The sequence below is a fragment of the Clarias gariepinus genome, chromosome 26, assembly GCF_024256425.1.
Source record: "Clarias gariepinus isolate MV-2021 ecotype Netherlands chromosome 26, CGAR_prim_01v2, whole genome shotgun sequence".
NCBI lineage: Eukaryota > Metazoa > Chordata > Actinopteri > Siluriformes > Clariidae > Clarias > Clarias gariepinus.
The window spans coordinates 12,036,823-12,058,739 of record NC_071125.1 but is presented as its reverse complement, the minus strand read 5'-3'; the positions used below and the strand labels follow the sequence as shown (position 1 = coordinate 12,058,739).

The following is a 21,917-nucleotide window of genomic DNA, read 5'->3' as shown; positions in this document are numbered from 1 at the left end:
GTGCTCCACACCTTTCTGTATCCTTCCGTGTCTTAACAACAACTACAACTAACATGCGTGATAGACATGGAACTGCATAACTGTGGGGTGATGTCACAGAACAACACATGAAATGATGTCACAATACAAATTATATGTATGATACTTAATGCTTAATGCTTAACTAATAAACTGAAATAAGATAAACATAACAACAAATCACAAGAATGAAATATGGCCCTTACAATAATAATACATATTATAATAATTCCAACTTATATCCTGGCTCCCAATAGGACATCCAATGGAAATTCATTATTGCTGCTATTGTAGCTTAGACAGTAACTAGAATCAAGTATATTTAAATAATGTATTCCATTTATGTAATCTGATAATAAATATATGATTGAATCCGTAACAAAATTTTTAAATTCAGCTACCACACAATATGTTATTGAACGCTATGTTAACATGTTTTGCTAAGAACCAAAAAAATCAAAAAAAATTAAAAGAAAATAATAATAAATTCTTCAGTTGAAATATATTTAATTAGATAAAATATGCTTCTAACATTAGTTTGTATTTCTTTCTACACACCATTTTATTAAAATTTTAGAATTAAGTATCTCCACCATCAGTACTTTTCCAGAAAATAGACAACACAAAATTCAATGATTTCTGGTGTTAGCAAAGCCTTTAATGTCTTTCTTAAGGGAAACTAAAGTTAATTAGTTAAAGTGTATTAAGTAAAGTTAATTTCTAATATAGCTTGTCAAGTATTTAGTCAAGTAATAAATCTTATTTATAGCTTCATGCCAAAGATCTAAATAATCATGTCCAAGAGTCACTAACAATAGTGTCTAGCTAAAAAGAAGTCTCATGATCACTTGTACCCTGCCAGCAAGACAGTCTCAAAAACCCTGGGGCTGGGTTATAGGGTTGATTAAAATAAGGGTCAAGGTTTGATGATTCCAGTGAGCTAAGGGAGCCTGTGAGTGACCCAGTCCCCTCAAAAGCATAAGTGTGCAGGCAGTCGAAAGGAGGAACACAGGGGTCTTGGTCAGCCTCAGCGAGTCGCTCTATAATAAACTGGCGGAAGACTTCATTCTCTGGACCAATATGTTGTGAGTGGCATAGAGACAGGCGTAGACTTGCTACCACTTCCTTTCTACAGAATGTGTCCTTGTGGCAGGGTGGGTGTGGCCTCAGTGGAATTAACTGGCTAGAGCCGGGTCCATCTAGAATATCCTCATGCTCAAAGAAATGCATGTTTTTGTCTGAGTGCTTCTTTTTATCAAGTTTCTGGACAGTAAATTTCTCCTGTTGTACGGGCCTGTGTCTCCATATAGCTACAATTAGTAAAGCAAGCACTGCAAAACAACAAGAAAAAAATGTTTACAAATTTGACCTTTGTCAACTTCTTAGCAAAAAATGCTAAAGCAATTTATACTTTTCAGCTATAACATTATTGCTACATAACATCAACACATTAACACACTGTTTGGTCCAAACGCACAAAAAAGATAATGCAGCACATCTTGCTGAACAAAATGGTCACTGGCCATAATAGAAAGGCACCAGAACTCCTATTGCAACTCAGCCTGCAATGCAAGGGGCCCGGCAGGCAAATAGCCCAAGGTTGCTTCAAACTCCACACATCCCAATCTGATTGAGCAACCATGGAGGCCCCATCCAACGCACAGCACCCAAAGAATCTGATGCCAACATTCTGATGACAGACATATAACAGCAAACCCATAGATGTCTTATGGCACTACCCTGGGGACCAGAGTTGTCCTGGTGGCACAAGTTAAATCCACCAAAAATTTGAAGTTATGTTTTGTATAAATGTTATGACTGATCCCTGTATTTTACCCTATAAATTGCATTTTACATTAAAGATGTACATTTAACATGTATCTCAGCCATACAAATGTAGACATTTAGTAGCATAAAATATATTTTTAGTGTAGAAATTGAAATAAAAATTGTGAAGCAGGGGCTAAAACAGGATTCACCAAATTTCCTGGGCAGTAAAAAATTAAAAAATTTCTTCCAATGGCCAAGATATAATCATCTATGCTGGCTGTGAGTCTAGTAAGTGTGTGTGAGTAGAGGACAGTGGCTTAGTCCAATTGGCTTAACAACTGACCTCTTAGTAGCTAATTCTCTAACAATCAATATCTATGTCTTATGTTGGGGGCTGTATCCTTTAAAAGATATGGTCTGCACAGCCTTTGTAGTTTTGTGCACTTTGTAGAACATAATTGTAGACCATAATGACTTCCTACTTATGTAAATGTTTCTGCTTACCAATCAATGTTATATAAAGTATAGCCAAATCTTGGATTGCGAGCATAATTCTTATTAGAAGTTGGCTTGTATTTCAAAACACTCATATATTAAAGCTATTTTCTCTTCAAGAAATAATGTAAACTCAGAAGATTTGATCCACAGCCCAAAAATATTGTGGCGTGGGCGGGATTTGATTAGCTACCATCATGCTTTGCAGGAGGGGTTGTTTTGTGTTCACCCTGTTGGGAAAAGGTGTTTGCGTTAGTGGCTTCGGCCATGGGTGTGTGTGTGTGTTAGATGTCTGTTTTAATTGCTGTGAATGTGCTGTTGGTGACTCTTAGATGTGTTTTGTGCTGGTACTGAATAAAGTACTCCCAGCCATTTGCATTGGGCAGCAAAGAAGCTCACTCGTCTCTCCAAGTGCCTGCTTAGTGGTGAAAAACGCTACATTTGGTGTCAGAAGGGGGATGGAGAGTAGCGGGTTAGAGCGCACTCCGGAGAAAATCTGGAGGATTCAAGTGGGCCGCAGAGTAGCAGAACGGCTGAGGAGGAAGAAAACCCTCCCTGATGGGGCCAGCGCGAGCAAAGAGCGGCGACCGGAGCGGAGCGGCATGTTTCAACTTCCGGCACTGGATTTTTGTGCATTTTGGATGATTGTATCTTGGGGTTAGACATTTTGCAAAGGTGGGGTGCGGTACTGAATCTCACGGATGGGATTCTGCGTGGTAGCTTCGGGTTAGCCAGGTTGCTAGTGCCCAAAGCGCAATCGGACGTGTTAGTAGCACGCACCAGGGGGGCGGAACTTCCGGTGGACGCGCCATGTAAACATCCGGTAGCCGTCTGAGCGAGGATAATGGCCGAGCTGATACAGCGTAGCAGTGTGAGGCTAAGTCCGACACAGACCGACGCCGTGAAGTCCCTTTTGCATGAGTTCGCGGATATTTTTGCGGTAGATGAGCGCGAGTGCACTCATACCAACTTGGTGCAGCACACGATAGATACGGGTAACGCAGCTCCTGTGCGGCTACATCCGAGGCGCCTCCCATTAGCTAAACGGGCTATCGCCGAGCAGACGCTGCGTGAGATGGCCGACTCAGGCTCAGTCTGGACCGTGGTCTTCGCCAGTTGTGCTGGTGTGAAGAAGGACGAATCGTGGCGGGTTTGTGTGGATTACCGGCGGTTAAATGAGGTAACGCGCAAAGATTCTTATCCGTTACCGCAAATAAATGACGCGCTGGAACACGTTGCGGGCTCGGCCTGGTTTACCTCGTTGGATTTGCGTAGCGGGTATTGACAAGTAGAGCTCGCTCTGGAAGCACGTCCTAAAACTGCGTTCTCAATCGGGCAAGGGCTATGGCAATTCCGGCGCATGCCATTTAGCCTATGTAACGCTCCAGCTACGTTCGAACGCTTGATGGAGAAGGTATTGGCAGATATTCCTCGCAACCATTGTGTCGTCTACTTAGACGATTTACTGGTGCACGGCAAGGAATTTGAGGTCGTGCTAGCTAACCTACGGGAGGTATTTTTAGCTATCCGGCGGGCGAATTTGCGGCTCAGTCCCAAAAAGTGCCAGCTGTTGTGACAAGAGACTGTATTTCTGGGACACGTGATTAGCGCCCAAGGGATTGCCACCGATCCAGCCAAAATTGCTGCGGTACAGAATTGGCCTGAACCGTTAAATGTGTCGCAGCTACGCACCTTTCTCGGGTTGGCCTCTTACTATTGCCGGTTCGTAAAGGATTTTGTCACGATCGCCAGCCCGCTGCACAGGCTCACGAGAAAGAACCAGCTGTTTCGTTGGGACTGGGTGCACGCATGTGCGTTCACCCAGTTCCGGGAAGCTCTGGTCACGTCGACCGTTCTCGAATATCCAGACGCGTCTCGTATGTTTATCCTCGACACGGATGCAAGCGATGTAGGGCTGGGCGCCGTCCTGTCTCAGGTTTCCGAGGGCAAAGAGCGTGCTATCGCCTACTTCAGCCGCGCGTTGTCTGGACCGGAGAAGAACTACTGCGTCACGCGGCGCGAGCTGCTAGCGGTCGTCACGGCTCTTAAGCATTTTAGGCCGTATTTATATGGGCAGTCTTTTTTGCTGCGAACCGATCACACTTCCCTAGTGTGGCTGCTTATTTTTAACGAGCCTGAGAGACAGTTAGCGCGCTGGCTCGAGCGGTTACAAGATTACGAGTTTATCATTCAGCACCGAGCCGGGAAACTGCATGCTAACGCCGATGCTTTATCCCGTCGGCCGTGCAGCAACGAGCGTTGTCGGTACTGCGAGAGGGTGGAAGCGCGCGCAGGTGATTGCGACGTCGAGCACTCTCCGAACCCCGTGAGTCAGAACAGTCTTCCTGCGCAGTCCTCCGGAGCCCCCGTCGGTAACCAACCGTCCGAGCCGGCGTGTAGCCGAGTTACTGCGTTGCCTGAACCATCGCCGGTAGTCGTTGCGCCTGTGCCACAGCTGGATTGTAATCAGCTCATTGCCGAGCAGGAAAAGGATCCGGCACTGCAGCAGGTACTAGGTTGGGTTAAAGCGGGCCGGAGACCGGATTATACCGCGGGCGCTCACCTGGGCCTAGAAGTAAAAGCTCTCCACTCACAGTTTAACAGACTAGCATTGCGGGGGGGCTTACTCTACCACCACTGGGAACGACCGTGCGGCGCTGGCGAGTATTTTCAGCTGCTGGTGCCGCGGACTCTGCAGGCACGTGTGTTAGGGATGGTCCATGGGCACGCGGGCGCGGGACACTTCGGGGTGACGAAAACTTTGCGGCGGCTGCACGCTCATTTCTACTGGCCGGGCTGTCACACTGATAACGAACTCTTTGTGCACAGATGCACGGCAAAGAAGGGCCCTACCCAGCGCTCCCAAGCACCCCTGCAAGACTTTCGGGTGGGGGCACCTATGGAGCGTATGGGCGTGGACATTCTCTGGGCTGTTTCCCATTTCCGATCGCGGGAACCGATATGTGCTGGTGGCCATGGACTACTTCACCAAGTGGCCGGAGGCGTTTGCTGTGCCTGACCAGAGCGCTTCCACCACGGCTCCAGTTCTGGTGGATGAGGTGTTCAGCCGTTTCGGCGCCCCGGTTGCACAGCGATCAGGGGTGTAACTTCGAGGCGGAGGTGTTTGCGGCGGTGTGCGAGCGCCTCGGAGTGAAAAAGACCCGTACCTCGCCCCTCCATCCGCAAAGTGACGGTCTCGTGGAGCGTTTCAACCGAACACTCACCACCCAGCTCGCTGTGCTTACCAGCACCCGGCAGAAGGATTGGGACGAACATTTGCCTCTCGTGCTTTGGGCTTATCGCACAGCAGTGCAGGAGTCCTCACAGCTGACCCCAGCGGCGTTAATGTTTGGTCGCGAATTGCGCACGCCTGTGGACCTTGTGTTCGGCTCCCCTCCACAAGTGGATTTACCCATGAAGCCGGGGTTGGATTATTTTTGTTCACTAAAAGACAAACTGTTCCGTGTCCACGAGTTGGCGCGTAGACACTTGGCGGACGCTGGTGTTAAGCAGCGCCGCATGTATGACACCCACGGCCGGGACGAGACTTTGCTACTGGGGAGCAGGTTTGGGTGTATTCCCCCGGAAGGAAATGGGGGCTTTCGCCTAAGCTTATGTCTCACTGGGTGGGCCCCTGCACGGTACTGGCCCAGCTCTCTGATGTAGTCTACCGGGTGCGGTTGACAGGCCGGTCGCGAGTGGTCATGCTCCACCGGGACCGTCTCGCTCCCTATCAGCCTAACGCCGGCAAAACATCGAACTCTGTGGAGGCCGGTTCGCCTCAGGAGGACGGCTGCACCCCTCCTTTCTCCGCAAAAAGACGCCAGCGCCGACCACCGGCACGCCTCCTAGGCTGAGTTCGCCATGTTGACCGGGGACGGTCACAGCTCGGGTGGGGGCAGTGTGGCGTGGGCGGGGTTTGATTAGCTACCATCATGCTTTGCGGGAGGGGTTGTTTTGTGTTCACCCTGTTGGGAAAAGGTGTTTGGGTTAGTGGCTTTGGCCATGGGTGTGTGTGTGTGTTAGATGTCTGTTTTAATTGCTGTGAATGTGCTGTTGGTGACTCTTGGATGTGCTGTTTTGTGCTGGTACTGAATAAAGTACTCCCAGCCATTTGCATTGGGCAGCAAAGAAGCTCACTCATCTCTCCAAGTGCCTGCTTAGTGGTGAAAAACGCTACAATATGAATACAAAAATAATTTATACAAAATATAAAGTAAAAAAATAAAACAAATTAACCTGCACTTTGCCTTTGAAAATAATTCTGACAGAACAGTGTTTACATTAATGTGTATATGTATGTGTGTGTTCCTGTCTGATCTTTTGTGTCTGAAGTGTGTGTCTGTTTTGGCAGATAGAGAAGACACCACAGTATATAGCTGTTCTTTTGCAAGTGAAACATGCTTTGTATATAATGCCAGGGATGCATAAAAATCTACAACATGTGTGTTGGCGATTAATTATGTACTGAAATATACTTATATATTAATAAACTGCAAAAGTGACATTATATGTACAATTAAATTTAACATATAATCACACAAACATTCCTATACTCACTGCAAGATTAAACACTAAGCGCAAGATCCCACTTAGCAGCATAGATTCATGGGCGTTCCACAAAATTAGAGAAAGATATAGAAGTCTGATTGGTGAAACAGTCATGCGGTAGATCCATGTAGCCGAATGTCGGGTGTGGCCGAATGTAGTGGAGTAAAAGTAACGTTTCCTCAGCACCCTTCTCCAATCTGCTGAGGGCACTTAACCAAGCAGAGAAAAACCCAGCATAGGGTTCCAAAGGCAGCAGCATCCTGGTGTTAACAAAACCCCAAAAAAGGGAGAGGCCAACACCTGATGGGTGAGTTTTATATACTGGATGTAAGACTCATGCTCTTTCTTTTCTGATATCTCTCTGATACAGAGCCAAGAAAGCCTGCAACTTGCCGAGAAGGTGACTGTGTCTCAGCCTTGCTGCCTCCTCCTGCCTAGTCTGTCAAATACACAAGACTGACTGCTGCTATTCCAGGAGATCTCTAGTCTATCCTTTCAACTGTTCCTAAATAAGCAGCAAAATAACCTTTTCCAATTTTTGTGAATAAAAGAGCATTTATTTCTTTTACCTGGTGTTCCCTGTGTCTATGTTCTAGCCTGCCTTGCTAAACACTTTACATAATAATAATAATAATAATAATAATAATAAATCTGTATGAAGTCAAAACTGGAGTTCAGGGTCAAGGAATATAATGACAGTTTTAGACATGGATCGTCGTTGCTTGCTTGATGACAATCAGAGCTGATTAATATATGTCATGGAGTTTCTATCAAAAGAGCATTCTGTGATTGCATTGCGGTTCATATATCATACCTATTACTGTGACGAGGCATACAGAGAGGCCTAGGAGTGTCTGCATACTGACACCCATAGATAGGGCCAATGATTCCATTTCACTAGATGGGCAGTGTCCTCCAGAATAGCATACACACACACTGATGGTGAAGGTGGTAGTGCCAGATAAAGCAGGAGAGCCACTGTCTGTTATAACCACAGGGAAATAATACAGTATCTGATCACGACGTGAAAATGTGCTACGTCGGGTCAAAATGCCTGCTGTGTTGTCTGTAACAAAGGAGGGACAGTTCATTTATAAAGAATTGGCTCATGCGTGACATCTATCTTGTTCTTCCTGTTTTTCAACATACACTACCGTTCAAAAGTTTTAGAACACTTTCTAACTCCATAATGGTTCCTGATTTTTATTTCTTTCTACATTGTAAAGGAATGCTGAAGGCGTCCAAAAAAATGCATTAATCTCCTTTGAACAGTTGATATTGAGATGTTTCTGCTACTTATGCTCTGTAAATACTTTATAACGCCTCTAATCTGAGGTGCTGTTAATTGGTCATTTTTTAGGCTGATAACTCTAAATGAACTTCTCATTTAGAAGGTTTTGGTCTTGCCCTCCTGTGATGGTCTTTATGAGAGCCAGTTTCATTATGGTGCTTGACGGATTTTGCAAACATACTTGACAATACTGTTCTTGCAAGTACTATTACAGAAAGGCTGACCTCTGTGTCTTACAATAACAACTAACTGTTGTTTTTCTTGTTGTTATGTAATTACCTAATCCCATATGTGTTATTTTATAGTTTTGAAAATAAATCACTAAACAAACAAAAAAAGAAATTTGCAAGTGTTCTAAAACTTTTGAACGGTAGTGTATGTCTAAATAAAAACCTTAATTTAAATGTAATATAAATACAAATACAAACGTCAAATTAACATTAAAAATGGTCTTTGGTATTTTTACATTATTTTACACATGTTTGCCTTGTCTTTTGTTACTGTATAGTGTACTTTACCTTGGTTGTCCCTGATGGTGAAGTTGGGGTTAATGCTGTTGTCTGCCACCATAGAAAAATAAAAATGATGACCTTCTTCTGGATCATCTGCATCCACAGCACTTATAACCTGGATAACCTTTATTTAAAAAAAGGTTTTCAGAAGACTTTCAAAACACTTCATTATCATGAATATTTGGTGTTATGTTTGAAGTTTGTTGTTTTTTAAGCATTATATTATATGGTGTTTGCAGATTTCTCTAGATTTTTTCACATTTCCAAACTTAAAGAGGAAGCTGTGAAATATATTAGAATAATGCATATGTCCTAAGTCTAAAATCCTTCCCAAAGTATTATAGCATTGTTGAAAATGAGTTAAAAACATACTTCTCCTGCATGCGTGCCTTCACACACATAGGGTTGATAGTCTCGGGACAGAGTGGGGATGTTGTCATTGACGTCTAGGACTTTAATGACCACAGTAACTGAGGAGAGCTGATTTTTTTCTGGACAGACAGACCGACAAACAGACACATAGATAGTTAGAAATAAAGGTATAATATGTGAAAATTGCTATGTCTATTGCTTACTGTAATGTGGTGGCTCACCACACATCAGAAAGACCTGAGCAAATTGAATGAGTCATCAATTAACACGTAATATGTAAAACTCAAGTGCAGAGAAGATAAGGACAATTAAGATAAAAGAAGAACATAAATTAAAGACCGCCTGAAGTCTTTGAACCTGCAAAGTACTAAAGCCTGGGCTGGAGGTGTTGGGCTGGAGTAGGGGTTGTTAGGTGGGGTAGGGTTAAAGGGGTGGGTGGTTAAAAGTTTGCTGCCTGAAACCCATCCTATAGCAAATTAAAACCCTGAAGGAAATAATAACACAAAATTCCTTTGTGAGACCTTAAAATAGTTGTTAACTTAAAATAGTTGGCCAGGACAATAAAGTAAATTTAACCTAGTGCAGAAGACATCTCTATTATATACTCTATTTATTTTTTTAAATTATTTTTGCATATTTATCACACTTAAATAATTCAGATTATCAAACAAATGTCAATATTCCTCAAAGATAACAGGAGGAAATAAAAATCCATTTAATTCATAAAAGGGAAAAAAGCTGTCGAAACCTACTAGGTAAAAAAGTATATGTAAAAAAGTAACACCCTCCTTCATCATAAATGAACTGTGATTAGCCACTGTTTTGGAAATGTGAGTTAAATTTCACTTGCCACACCCTGTCCAGAATACTGCTAGACCTGTTGAATCAAGAAATCACTTAAATAGAACCTGCCTGACAAAGTCAAGATCTCACATTATGCCATGGTCTAAAATAGATGAGAAACAAAGTAATTGACATGTATCAGTTAATTATCCACAAATGGAAAAAACATGGAACATTGGTGAACCTTAAAAAAATAAGGTTAAAAAGATTAAGGTTTTGGAGCAGCATAGTCATAGTCTAGACTTATTTCTAATTGAAATTCATAAATGGGGCATTCATGCTCAAAATTCTTCATGGGTGGCTGAATTAAACCAAGTCTGCATAAAGGACTGGACCAAAATTCCTCCACAGCGCTGTGAAAGACAAAGTTATGAGGTCTAGGGGCAATTACTTTTCCACATATGGAATGGCAGGTTTGGACAGCTTATTTCTATTTATTAAATCAAAGAAATCATTATTTAAAAACTGCTTTTTGTTTTTACCCAGATTATTTATTAATGTATTTTTTGTTAACAACTGTTTATTGCATTTTTTTCTACACCTTACTTGGTATATTTACTTATACAAAAAACATACTATATACTATATATACAGTACTACATACTATACAACAGTACAAAAATAATCAGCTTTGTACTGTAGATCAAGAACCCCCAAACAACCCCCCATTCAAGTCCTTAAACTAAAACAATAAAACACAAACAGTTAAGTCCGTAAAAGTTACATTCAGAAAGGTGAGAGAGAAGGACACTCCCCCCAAAAATGCAGAAGCAAGATGCCTCAGTTCATATGGATAAACAATATATTTCTCAATTGCTCTCCAAGAACAGAAGCATCAGGATCAAACTAAACTGCTAAAGGCCAGAGGGTAAAGACTTGAAACATCTAAAATTGGGAAAAGAAAGAGCTTCATGTAGTCAACTTAATACAAGGACATTTCCTATCCCATTGATACCAAGAGAGACACATATTCAGTTTGTTTCAATAACCAGCAAGTGGAGAGTCATAAAAAAAAAAAAAATTAACACGCTGGAGAACATAAATTTTAATCACTGATATGCAAGCATGAAAGGAAGTAGATCAACATTCTAAATCAGGATACTTTAGCTTAAATACTGTAGTATTAAAGTTTTTAAAGACAATTTCTTGCAGGGATGGAAAAACATCTATTCTAAGGTACCAGAAAAAGATCTAAAATGGTCAAATAATTTCAATACCTGAGGGATAGAATGAGGGGATTTCTTCAATAACAGCAGCATGTCATCAGTAAGCAAAGAAATATGATGATAAGTATTCCTTTTATTTATGGAAAGATTAGTTTTAGATTGTCAAACTGCTTGAGCTAAGGGTTCCAAGAATAGGACGAATAAAAGAGAAGAAGCAGGCAACACTGACGAGTAATACAATGTATAGAGAACCAACTAACAGAACCTGTAAGAACAGTGACTGCTGGATTGGCATACAGAACTTTTATCATATTTATAATAATTTGGGAATTTAAATAAATGTGTTGTGCTTTACTGAATATCTGCCAGATGGTGCATGGAGGGACTTTATCAAAAAGCCAGACAAAGTACAATGAAGAACTGTGTATAATTAGTTAGCCTAAAACAATATTTTTTCCAAAGCTGAAGCAAAAATTTATTTTATTTTATTTCAAATTAATTCAATTCAATAAAAATTTATTTGTATAGCGCTTTTAACATTTGTCATTGTCACAAAGCAGCTTTACACAATCAAAAGAATTATTTAAGTCTGTATGGAATGTAAGTGTGCATGGATCAAGATGAGCAGATTGTCATTGGTGAGCAAGTCGCGGCCGACAGTGGCAAGGAAAAACTCCCTGAGATGGTAATAGGAAGAAACCTTGAGTGGAACCATCCTCATTTGGGTGAAACAAAAAGCAGGAATTGATCTGCATTTATACAGTGTGTTAGGTGGCAGGCAGTTCAGCTATAACAGTTGTGTCAATGTTAACAGTAACAGTCAATGTTAATTGATGTAAATATGGAGTCCAGGTAGCCAAGTCAAGTCCTCGGAGAAACAGCTGTCAACACCAGTCAAGGCCAGAACCGTCTTTATGGTAAAGTGAGACCATCCCCAGACACCAGACGCATTCCAAAGAGACACATGGGGCATCCATGCGACAAGATCTCCAACCAGAAGCAGGGCACCAAGATGGGTCAAACAGGTCTGGAGGGCAGAGGGCGTCTGGATCACTGGCAGCTCAGGAACGACATGTGTAGCACAACAGAGAGAGGGAAAAGAGAGAGGGGGAGATGGGGGAGAGAGAACAGAATAGGGGAGAGCAGAAGAGGAGACATAACAGTTAGGTATGGTCGCAGTCACATAATGTATAATGTGAATGTATATTTAGTGTAGAGTGCAAGCAGAGACTCCGGCAGGACTAACTATAACTATAACTGAAGTCGAGTAACACAAGCATAGTTACACAATCCTGATCAGAGGCCAATAGGAGGTCATTTACTACTTTAACGAGTGCTGTTTCTGTGCTATGATAAGGCCTAAATCCTGACTGATACAGTTCATGTATGCTATTTCTATGTAGATATGAGCATATCTGCTCTGCTACTATCTTTTCGAGAATCTTAGAAATGAACGGGAGGTTTGATATTGGCCTGTAATTGGACAGCTGACAGGGGTCGAGGTCAGGTTTCTTAATAATCGGTTTAATAACTGCTAATTTAAAAGATTTTGGAACATACCCAATGTTGAGGGAGGCATTAACTATTCTCAACAGGGGTTCTGTTATTGCTGGTACTATCTGTTTAAAATGTGTCAGTATAGAATCTAATATACAAGTTGATGAATTTGCAGAAGAGATGAGTAAAGTTAGTTCATTCTTTTCAAGGGGAGTAAAGTATTTTAGGTTCCGATCTGACATTGTTAGTTTAATATCTGCATGAATTGCATTGTCTGGTTTCAAAGCCTCAATTTTATGTCTGATATTTACAATTTTATTATTAAAAAAGTTCATAAAGTCCTCACTATTGTACAATGTTGTCGTGGAGATTTCTGAAGTAGTCTTATTTCTAGTTAATTTGGCTACGGTATTAAATAAAAATCTAGGATTATTTTTGTTATTTTCTATAAGAGTGGAGCGATACATTGATCTAGCTACACTAAGAGCTTTTCTATAGTTCAGGATGCTCTCCTTCCATGCTATTTGAAATACTAACAATTTTGTTTGATGCCATTTACGTTCTAATTTCCCAGCTGTCTGTTTTAAAGTACATGTGTTCTACCAGGGAGTTTCTTATCTCTTATAATTTTTCTTTTAACTGGAGCTACATTATCTAAGGTATAACGGAACGTCAACTCTAAATATTCAGTCGCCCAATTGAGTTCTGTGGGGTCAGACAGTAATCCAATCAAAGTTGTTAACTCTGGGAGATTACTGATAAAGCTCTGTGTGGTATTTGATGTGAATGTACATTTAGTACGGTAGCGTGGTGCTGCACTTACTATAACACACTTTAATTAAGTCAAGATAGTGATCTGATATAACTTCAGACAGTGGAGTTGTGAATAAATTTCTTATGCCTAATCCGAAAGATACTATTAAATCTAAAGTGTGACCTGCTTTATGAGTGGGTCCTACTACACACTGATTTAATTCTACTGAGTCCAGTATGGACATAAATGCTCTACGCAGAGGGTCTTCTGGATTTTCAAAATGAATATTAAAATCTCCAGCAATTAGCGCTTTGTCTACAGAAACGACTAGGTTTGCGAGGGAATCGGCCCTGGAGGTCTATAAATGATGATTATCGGGATCGACTGAGCTGACTTCGTATTTGTAGCTACACTTGTTATGTTACTATAGAGAACTTCAAATGAGTTTAATTTGTGTCCATGTTTTTGTACGATAGTCAGATTATCATTATAAATAATTGCGACGCCTCCTCCTTTACCAGTTAACCGAGGCTGGTGTATGTAGCTATATTCAGGAGAACTAGCTTCATTTAAAGGTACATACTTGTCCTGTTTATTCCAGGTTTCAGTTAAACAAAGAATAACAAATTCCTGATCCGTGATAATTTTATTAACAATAACTGCTTTAGATGCGAGAGATCTAATATTTAACAGTACTAGTTTCAGATCAGAGGTGTTGGCTGCGCATTCAGTGTGATCCGAGTTTGTGGTATCTATGTTAATTAAGTTACTAAAAAAGACATTCTAAGTCTTTCTAAATTTGTGATTAGCTCGGGAAACAGACACAGTCTCAATATAGTGAACCCTGGGTGACGACTCTATGCAGCTAGCTAGTTGGTTTAGCCTGTCTGTCTGCTCCCTGGCCTGGGCTCTGGATTGTCACCGATTAACTAGGCCTCTTCTGAGACTATGACCCATACTACAAGAAATGCGAGCAGCACCTTCACGAGTGGGATGGACACCGTCCCGCCCTAACAGGCCAGCTTTGCCCTCAAAGGTCTTCCAATTGGCTATGAAGCCCACGTTGTTTTCGGAGCACCACCTGGTCATCCAGCAGTTCAGCGACCATAACCTGCTGTAAGCTATGTCTCATTGGGATGGGACCAGAGCATATTACTTCATCAGACATCGTCTTCGCTTGTTTAAACACCTCTGTGAAGTTATTTTTGCTAACCTCTGACTAACTGACAAAGGCGTATATCATTAGCTCCAGCAATGTACCACTATCTATGCTGTCCTAGAGCCCTAAGATTACCTGCTATGTCCGGTGCTCTTGCTCACGGAATACACCTAACATCTGCCGCTGGCGCCCCTAAAGGCCTGGCTAATTTCACATGTCTCAGTATATAGAGTCTCCTATAACCAGAGCTCTTTCAGGTTTCTCAGTGGGTGCATCACTGAGGAGAGCAAACCTGTTGGACACATGAAACACAGAAGAGGTGTGCTCCGGTGGGCTAGCCTTAGCGTTAGCTTTGGCTGAACGAGTAGGCCGCAGAGTTGTCACCCACTCGCCCCGCTGTGAGGGCTCTAATGCCGGAGTCGGGGGCTGGTTATTTCCGCCTGCGGCACCCAGACTGTCCGCTATAGGAATAACGCTGCTCTCACACTCTCTAACCTTCTCTAAAGTCTAGATACACTCCTCTAACGCTGATATCTTCTCCGTCAGAGTGCTAACTAACACACACCTATCACAAATAAAATTAACGATGGAGGAAAAATGTCTAAACATCCTGCACTCCACACACTGAACGAGGTGAATGGTAGACATGATAACGTACCTGAGTTGAAGTTTAGTTGTTTGGAGCTGAATTCCGTTTGTTGTTCTTAGACGAAGATACTTGCGCATTCTCCAAAAAGCGCAAAAAAACGGAAAAAAGGCGAAGCCCAATAGTATGAAAAATTTAACAAAAATAGTTGCTGTTAATGCGAAAATCAAGATGGCGCCGGTGAGGTCGGCTGCCGTCACGACTGCTCCGACCACCTTTTCTTTGTTTTTGTTTTTTAAGTTAGTTTTCAGCGTTTTTAAATCGGCAAAATTACCACCATGGAGTACATTAGTTACGATAGAGACACTCTTGTTTCTATTGGTATACAATGTACTCACAATTCAACGTTTTTAACTCCGGATCCGAGCTGGCCGAGTGAGATCCTGAGGGACAACAAAGGACGCGACGCGAAGTGGCGGCCCCGAGGGAAATGAGCCGGCGTCAGGAACAGCCAAGCATCCTGCTCGCCAACGTCCAGTCACTAGAGAACAAGCTTGATGACCTCAGGGCCAGGATAAAGTTCCAGAGAGACATTCGGGACTGCAATCTCCTCTGCTTCACCGAGACATGGCTGAACCCAGCGGTGCCGGACCACGCCATCCAGCCGGCTGAGTTCTTCTCGGTTCACCGCATGGACAGGACATGGGACTCGGGGAAGTCAAGGGGAGGCGGCGTGTGTTTAATGGTGAACAGCAGCTGGTGTAACAGCGCAAGCGTTGTTCCTCTCACACGCTCCTGCACACCAAATCTGGAACTACTGTCCATCATGTGACGCCTTTTTTATTTACATCGTTATTTACATAGTTTACATCGGTCATAATTAGCGCCGTTTATATTCCACCACAAGCGGACACGGACACTGCCTTACTGTATGCGAGCTGCATGAGGCACTCACACAACAACAATCACAACACCGGGACGCTGCGCTTATTGTGGTGGGGGACTTTAATAGTGCCAACCTCAAACGCGCAGCGCCGAACTTTTATCAGCACATCACCTGCCCCACCAGGGGCGAAAGGACACTGGACCACTGTTACACTGCAGTCAAGGACGGCTACAAGGCACAATCTCGCCCTCTATTTGGCAAATCTGACCGCCGCCGCCATTCCTCATGCCAAAATACAACAAAGGCTGAAACAGGAAGTTCCGGTTCAGAGGGAGGTCGCGCGCTGGACGGACCAATCGGTGGCCGCGTTACAGGACGCACTCGATGACGCAGACTGGGACATGTTCCGAAACAGCTATGATGATGACGTCAGCGTGTTTACGGAAGCGGTTGTGGGATTCATTGGGAAACTAGCAGACGATACCGTGGAGAAAAAGACTATTAAAACGTTTCCAAACCAGAAGCCATGGGTGGATAAAACCATCCGCGACGCTCTGAAATCCTGCACCGCTGCCTATAACATGGGACTCGCATTGGGGGACATGGAACCATACAAGGCTGCATCATACAACACCCAGAAGGCGGTGAAAGAGGTGAAGCAGCGCTACGGGAGAAAACTAGAGTCACAGCTCCAACAGAGTGACTCTAGGAGCCTGTGGCAGGGATTAAGGACAATAACGGATTATAAAGCACCAACAACCAGTATGACGAACACGGACGTGACTCTGGCAGATGAGCTGAACACTTTCTATGCTCGATTCGAGCTGCTGACACTGCCAGCAACTTTTACTCCTGCACCATAGAGAGCATCCTGACGGGAAACATCTCAACCTGGTTCGGGAACAGCACCATGCAGGACAGACGAGCTCTACAGAGGGTGGTGCGATCAGCTAAGCGCATCATCCGCACTGAGCTCCCTGACCTGCACTCAATCTACAGCAAGCGGTGCTGGACCAAGGCTAGGAAGATTGTGAAGGACCTCAGCCATCCCAACAATGGACTGTTCTCTCTGTTGAGGTCAGAAAAGCGATTCCGCTCCCTGAAGGCCAACACAGAGAGACTGAGGAGGAGCTTCTTCCCGATACGGTCTCTCAATCACACCACCACACAGTACTGACACACATATGGTTTTACACACACACTTGACATTCTAGACATTCGTTTACACTAGTGGCCACTGCACAACTACACCTGGTGGTCATTATATCACTCAGTCACAAGTCACTTTAAATAAATCACTTGAATACAGCGACCTCCGACAGGTGTTCAGTAAGGCACGTGCTCTTTCTCTACCACTGCACAGACCCTACGATTGCTCCATAGATCTCCTTCCAGGATCTACCCCCCCTAAGGGACGTCTGTACTCCCTATCCGCTCCAGGGAGGGAAGCCATGAACAAATACATCACCAAATCACTGGCGGCAGGAATCATCTGACCTTCCTCCTTGACCGCAGGAGCCGGCTTTTTTTTTGTGGATAAGAAGGACAAGTCCCTTCGCGCCTGCATTGACTATCGTGGGCCTAATGCCATTACCATCAAGAACCGTTATCCCCTTTCTCTCATGTCTACTTGCAAGGGGCGTGTGTTTTCACAAAGTTGGACTTATGAAATGCATATCATCTGGTGAGGATAAGGGAGGGGGACGAGTGGAAGACCGCCTTTAACACGCCAACGGGCCACTACGAGTACCTAGTAGTTCCTTTAGGACTAACTAATGCCCCTGCCGTTTTCCAGGCCCTTGTTAATGATGTCCTGAGAGACTTTTTGAACATCATCTTTGTTTATCTAAACGATATCCTGCAAAGGTCCTGCAAAGACTCCTGGAGAACAAACTCTACGTAAAAGCAGAGAAATGTGAATTTCACCGCAGCTCTGTGGCCTTTCTTGGGTTCATTATTGCTCCCTCTAGCCTACAGATGGAGCCGTCCAAGCTAACGGTCGTCACAAACTGGCCGACTCCCAATTTAAGGCGAGACCTCCAAAGATTCCTAGGGTTTGCCAACTTCTACAGGCATTTCATCAGGAATTATAGTTCAGTGGCAGCGCACCTCACCGCACTAACCTCCACAAGAGTCCCCTTCTGCTGGAACAAACAGGCCGAGAATGCATTCTCTGACCTCAAGCACCGATTCACTTCTGCGCCCATTCTAACAATCCCAGATCCTTCCCTTCAGTTTGTGGTGGAGGTAGATGCCTCCGAGTCCGGAGTCGGGGCTATCTTATTGCAACGATCACCCAAGGACGAAAAGCTACACCCCTGCTCGTACTTCTCCCGCCATCTCACCTCAGCAGAGAGAAATAATGACATAGGAGATCGAGAACTGTTGGCAGTAAAGCTTGCTCTAGAGGAGTGGAGACATTGGCTGGAGGGTACTGGTACCCCATTTTTAGTCTGGACTGACCACAAAAACTTACAATACCTTAAATCAGCCAAGAGGCTCAACGCCCGCTAGGCAAGGTGGAGCTTGTTCTTTTCACGTTTTAATTTCATGCTCTCGTTCCGCCCTGGCTCCAAAAATGCCAAACCTGACGCCCTGTCTCGACAGTTCTCCACACCTCAACAACCAACGACGAGTGATCCAATCCTGCCCTCTCGCTGCCTAATAGCAGCCGCACTCCTGAATGTCGAGAGGCAGGTTAAGAAGGCACTCAATCAGGAACCAGGCCCCAGCAACGTTCCCCCTGATTGTCTCTTCGTCCCGGCCTCTGTGCGAACTCAAGTGTTGAAATGGGGACATAGCTCTCGGGTTGCCTGCCACCCTATACCTACTCCAGCAACGATTCTGGTGGCCCCTTTATGAAGGATGATGTCCTGAGATTTGTGGCAGCCTGTGACACCTGTGCTAGGAGTAAGTCAAGCAATAAACCCCCTACCAGCCTCTTGAAACCCCTCCCTGTTCCACGTCGGCCATGGTTTGGAGGTTTTCTATTGAAAAACTATATTATGCTTACCTTTGTAACGTTAGATGGTTTATAACGGTGTCTGTCGAAGATTAAGAAGTCATGTAAACACATCAGTAAACACATCGCGTTTGTATTTCTCTCAGTAAGCTTCTCCGCTTTTGTTGTTGTTGCGATATTACAAACTTCCGCGTAGGTTCTGTACTTAAATTAAACCAAAAACGACTTAAGAAAACAGGCTCAGGCTTTTTATTCCAGCGTTTTTCAGTTTGGACTGCATTACCCACAAAACATTGCCCGTGTGGCAGCATACACAGCCATCCATTTAAAAATTTAACTTTTACCTTTTCGGAGTAGTTTGTTATTTTTAAAAGAAATCACATTATGTAATGGAGATACCAAGTACAAAGAGATGAATGTTGAATATCAGTCGTCTCCTGCTGTCAAGTCCTCTTGGTTACAGTAACATAAAAATGGAGTCCAAATATTGTAAAAGTCTTTAAGTTTCCCGTTAACTGCATAAGTCAGTTTTTCCATGGCGAGGTTGTTATTCATTTCTTTAAACCAAAGGATAGGGGAAGGACCTTGTATCTCCTTCCATTTTAAAGCAATAGCCCGTTTAGCCTGCAGCAAACTAAAGTCAATTAGTTTATGTTTATTAGTGTTTACCACAAAATTAGCTGGATATATATGAAGTAAACAGAGTTTGGGATCACAAGGAATGTTTTCTTCAGTTAATTTACCAATCATAACCAGAATATTCTTCCAAAATGTTTGAATCTCAATACACTCCCACATACAATGGTAAAGGGTTCCAATCTCTTGTTTACATTTTAAACAACTGTCAGGAATATTTGGATTAAATTTATGTAATTTGACCGGGGTAATATATGTCCGCATGAGCCATTTATATTGCAGTAATCTGCATCTAGTATTGACACTACATGTTTGTGCAAGCAAACAAGAATCCATCCATTCATCTTTAGAAATATCTTCCTGAAGGTAATTTTTCCATGCAGTTAAATAGGACATAGAACTTTCTTTGGAACCCTCTAAATGTGTATTATAAAAAAAAAGATAGATTGCCTTTATCCCTTAAATGTTTCAAAGTATGTTCTTCTATAGTTGACAAAGAAGGTACTGAATAAGTTTTCATTTCAGAGTGTATAAAACCTCTTCTGTTTTGCTCCCTTGTACATCCAGTTTTTGAATCCCCCATCGTTTCTCCCAGGCACAAACATTGTATTACCCCAGATTGGTGATAGACTCGAAAGTTTAATTGTTTCACCTAAAAAATTATGAGCTTCATACCGTACACCAATAGAATTTCTAAGAAAAGGATTATGTGTAGATTTTTTTAGCATTTTAACTGAGGAAGAATAAAGATACATCTCTAATGGAATTGTTATTCCATTTTTTTATATATCTATCCATGCAGGAGGGTCTGTTTCTATGAAGTAATACATAGCAGAACATAACTGAGCTGCCCAATAATAAAGTTTTATATTTGGTACTTTAAGCCCTCCGCGGTCATATGGTAAATAAAGTAGGGACAGACGTAACCGAGGACGCTTGTTATTCCATATAAACCTTATGAACATTTTCTTCAGTGTTACAAAGAATGTAGCTGGAAGAGGAAGAGGAATTGACTGAAAGAGATACAAGAATTTAGGTAGAATTGACATCTTTATAATATTTATACGTCCAATCATTGAGATTGGCATTGCATTCCATCTCTCGAGCGAGTCCATGACTTTTTTCATTAATGGGTCATAATTAATTGAAATAATCTCTTTTATATTTGTTACTATCTTAATTCTTAAGTATGTAAACCCTTCTTGAGAACTGAAAAATTGTTGCCTATTGGTTTTATTGTTTCTCCTTTCATCCACATTTAATAATAACAAGGCACTTTTATTGTTACCTTTATACCCAGAGAACTCTCCAAATACTGTTAATAAAGTGTTAAGTGATTGAATTGAAAGTTCTAGATTACTAAGAAAAACAACAATATCGTCTGCAAACAAAGATAAACGGTGTTCTCTCTCACCTATTATTATGCCTTTAATTTCAGGACTGCTCCGAATTGCCATTGCAAGAGGTTCTACTGCGAATAAAAACAACAAAGGGGACAGTGGGCACCCTTGACGGGTGCCTCTACTTAAATTATAGGGCTTTAAGATTTGATTATTTGTTATTATTTCTGCTTCTGGATCATTGTAAAGTAATTTGATCCATCTAATATACCCCTCACCCAACCCAAATCTCTTAAGCACCTCGAAAAGATACCTCCATTCAATTCTGTCGAAGGCTTTTTCCGCGTCCAACGACAGAATTGCATGGTCCTTGGCATTTTGTTTTTTATATACTATATTTAAGACTCTTCGTATATTATGAAAGGCTTGCCTTCCAAGCACAAACCCATTTTGGTCATTCATGATAAGGTTTGGAATGTAAGTTTCAATTCTCTTAGCTAGAGCCTTACACAGAATCTTAGTATCACAGGACATTAACGATATGGGCCTATAGGATGATTTTTCATTGGGAGGTTTACCTGGTTTTAATATAAGAGTAATCAGAGCTGATCTCAGAGAAGGGGGTAATATTCCTTTTTCCATAGATTCATTAAACATTTCAAGTAAGTGTGGTAGAATTTTCCTGGCAAATCAAGAAAATTATTTTGCCCCTCTAAATTGTTGGTGTTTTCCGATTTATACAAATTTTCATATTAGAGTTTAAAAACATTATTTATTTCCATTGGGTCTACAGTCTTCTCCCCATTCTCTAAGAAAATTGAATTAATGGCTCTATCTGTTTGTATTTTCTTAATTCTCCACGCTAGAAGTTTTCCTGATTTTTCCCCCTGATCATAATATGACTGCTTTAGCCACATTAAGTTCTTAGATATTTTACTACTAGTTATTTCATTATATTTGGCTTTCAATACGTGAAGTTCTTTCTGCTTTGAAGGGTCATTATTGGTAAAGAGATGCTGTTCTAGTACTTTAATTTGTTTCTCCAGGTCTACTAATTGTGCCCAATAAATTTTGGATCT

The 21,917-nt window shown here is 42.4% G+C and overlaps 1 protein-coding gene across 1 annotated transcript in view; it reads right to left on the bottom strand.

Annotated features, from left to right (window-relative positions):
- Positions 1–255: 255 nt before the first annotated feature.
- The window catches only part of cdh19 (cadherin 19, type 2), a 204,703-nt gene continuing 183,041 nt past the window's right edge, over positions 256–21,917 (bottom strand). Inside the window, exons 9-12 of the mRNA XM_053487532.1 lie at positions 9,010–9,128; positions 8,644–8,761; positions 7,649–7,900; positions 256–1,349 (exon numbers count right to left, since the gene is read on the bottom strand). Coding sequence (XP_053343507.1) covers positions 844–1,349; positions 7,649–7,900; positions 8,644–8,761; positions 9,010–9,128 — 995 coding nt within the window. The 3' untranslated portion in view covers positions 256–843. The remainder of the gene's footprint in view (positions 1,350–7,648; positions 7,901–8,643; positions 8,762–9,009; positions 9,129–21,917) is intronic.